This window comes from Guillardia theta (genome assembly GCF_000315625.1).
Source record: "Guillardia theta CCMP2712 unplaced genomic scaffold GUITHscaffold_430, whole genome shotgun sequence".
Taxonomy (NCBI): Eukaryota; class Cryptophyceae; order Pyrenomonadales; family Geminigeraceae; genus Guillardia; species Guillardia theta.
The window spans coordinates 2,126-4,730 of NW_005434255.1; the positions used below are offsets into that span (position 1 = coordinate 2,126).

At 59.7% G+C, this 2,605-nt stretch overlaps 1 protein-coding gene across 1 annotated transcript in view; it reads right to left on the reverse strand.

Moving 5' to 3' along the window:
- Positions 1-1,052: 1,052 nt before the first annotated feature.
- Positions 1,053-2,605, reverse strand: part of GUITHDRAFT_83481 (hypothetical protein) — a gene marked incomplete at both ends in the record, with an annotated part of 4,111 nt that continues 2,558 nt past the window's right edge. The window contains 5 exons of the mRNA XM_005817969.1: positions 1,053-1,215; positions 1,580-1,800; positions 1,977-2,102; positions 2,307-2,381; positions 2,426-2,471. Of these exons, the coding sequence (XP_005818026.1) occupies positions 1,053-1,215; positions 1,580-1,800; positions 1,977-2,102; positions 2,307-2,381; positions 2,426-2,471 (631 nt within the window). The remainder of the gene's footprint in view (positions 1,216-1,579; positions 1,801-1,976; positions 2,103-2,306; positions 2,382-2,425; positions 2,472-2,605) is intronic.

Consider the following 2,605-nt stretch of genomic DNA (forward strand, 5'->3'; position numbering starts at 1 on the left):
GAGGGAGGGAGGGATTGGAAGCAAGCTGAGAGGTCTGACGTGTTTTTCCAGTGGAAGTCATGGAAGCAGGAGGAGGAGGAGAAGGAGAAGGAGGAGAGCAGCAGGTCGGAGACTCTGCTTCCTCCCTCGTTCCTTCCTGACGAGCACCAGGCGCGTATGCGACCAAGGCTTCACCAACAAGAAAGTGAGGGACAGAGCATACACGTCGCTACTGGTGAGACGGCGCTGCTCCTCTTGCTGCTCCTCTTGCTGCTCCTCTTGCTGCTCCTCTTGCTGCTCCTCTTGCTGCTGCTGCTGCTCCTCCCCTTCTTGACAGGCATCTGCAGATTCAGCAGTCGAAGACTTCCGGAACCTCCGAGAACCAGACCAAGGTGCTACTGCTACTGCTGCTGCTGCCCCTGCCCCTGCCCCTGCCCCTGCCCCTGCCCCTGCTCCTGCTCCTGCTCCTGCTCCTGCTCCTATTCTTCCTCTTCCTCGTTGTCGCTGGCAGCTCCTACAATCTCGCCTGACGGCTGAGCAGGATGAACTCCAGCACAGTGCAGAGGACACGTTGACGAGCCAGGTGGTGGAGGAAGAGCGGAGGGAGCAGGAGGGAGCGGCAAAGATAAGGCGGAAGAGTAGGAGGGGGAGGAGGGGGAGGAAGAGGCAACAGAAGCAGAGGCATGAGCAGATGAGGAGGGGGAGAGGGAAGCGGTTGGGAGCCAGAGAAGCAGGAGGAGCAGGAGGAGCAGGAGCAGGAGCAGGAGCAGGAGGTGGAGGAGGAGGAGCAGCAGGAGGAGGAGGAGCAGGAGGAGGAGCAGGAGCAGGAGCAGGAGGAGGAGAAGAAGCAGGAGGAGGATGAGGAGGAGGAGCAGCAGCAGCAGCAGCAGGAGCTCATCGTATTAGCAGGACGTCGGGCGTCTCCTCCTGGAGAAGGATGAGAGGATCGCCCAACTGGAGGCCAAGGTTTGACACCCTCCTGCCTCTTGGCGCGTTTGACACCATCCGACTGCAGCTGGAGGAGCTGCTGGTGATGGAGAGGCGCAAAGACTCCACAGACATGCTCTCAAGCCTCAGGTCTGACCCTCCAGCTGAGTTCCTGCTGGCTCACGACCTGTTCCAGCTCTGCCCGGTCGATGATGAAGACGCTGCGAGGATCCATGGCTCGCGATCAGGTCTGCTGCTGCTGCTGCTCCTACTCCTCCTCCTCCCCTCCCTCCTCCTCCTCCTCCTCCCCTCCTCTTCGTCCTCCTCCTCCTCCTCCTCCTCCTCTTCTCTTCTTCTCCTCTGTTTTGGACTTGTCCCTATTTGTCTTCCCCCCGTGTCCCTCCACATCCTCCCTCAATCCCCAGCACTGTCTCCTCTCTCACTACTCATGCAGCATGCGATTCGCTCCCTGGCAGCTGCGGCATGGCCGAATGGGCGCGCGAAGTGAAGGCGATGCCGGAGGAGGAGGAGGAGGAGGAGGAGTGTAGAAGATGTCAAAAGTACACAAGGCGCTCGTTATCATGACAGATCTTTGTTTCCCAGCAGCCGCCCAGCTCTTCACGCCTTCTTCTGCTTCTTCACGATGCCTCCTGCGGGCTCTCCTCCTCCCGACTTGCGCTTGTAGCTCGCGTCCTCGTTCTCGAGCTCTTTCTCGATCAGACGCACCAGCTGCTTGAAGCGAGCCTCCAGCTCCTTGGGCGTGCGAGACTTGATGAACCAGTCGAAGCGGAAGTTCCAGGAGCGGCGGATCTCGTACTTGAGCTCCTCCCACCTGCCGTACCCCAGCTGGTGCGTCATGCACACGATGAAACGATCTTCCTCCTCTGTGAAAGCCTGCGAGGCAGCAGCTTAGGTCGACGTTGACATGGCGGTAAGACGAGAGCGGAAGGAAGCGGAAGGAGGAGGAAGAGGCGATGGAAAGGGGAGTAGGAGGAGTAGGAGTAGGAGGAGAATGGGCAGGAGAAGGAGGAAGGACGGGGGAAGGGGGAGGGAGGGGGCGGAGGCCTTACCTTGCCCTTGGCATTGCCGTACTGGAACTTGAGCTGCTGCCAGGGGTTCGCGTATTTCTCCACCTTGAGCTTGACTGCATTCATGCACTCCTGACGTTTCTGAATCTTGCTCTCTCCCTTCTCAATCTGCACCATAATCCCTTCAGCTAGCTAGTATTGACAGCACCACTTTCTCCTCCTCCTCCTCCTCCTCAACCATCTTCGGCCACTACCACCACCACCGCAACCACCACCTCGCCACCTCCTGTTCCTCTTCCCTTCCTGGTGCTTGTCCTCGTTTTGATCCTCGTGATTCCTCTCCCTCTTCTCCCTCCTCTCCCTCCTCGTCACCTGCTTCTCTACGTTGTCCCAGTTGGAGAGTCTGTTGGGACCCAGGCGCCAGAAGGCTTCTGAATATCGTTTCACCTGCATGACGTTAGACCCCTCGAACCCCCTCAGCTGGACTTCACCTCCTCTGCCGTCTTGCTCTCGAGCTCCTGTGCGATGGCCTCGAACCTGTTGGCCAAGAGTTGTCAGGAGAGGAGAGGAGAGGAGAGGAGAGGAGAGGAGAGGAGAGGAGAGGAGAGGAGAGGAGAGGAGGGGAGGGGAGAGGAGAGGAGCGGAGCGGGGAGGGGCGGGGGGGGGGGGGG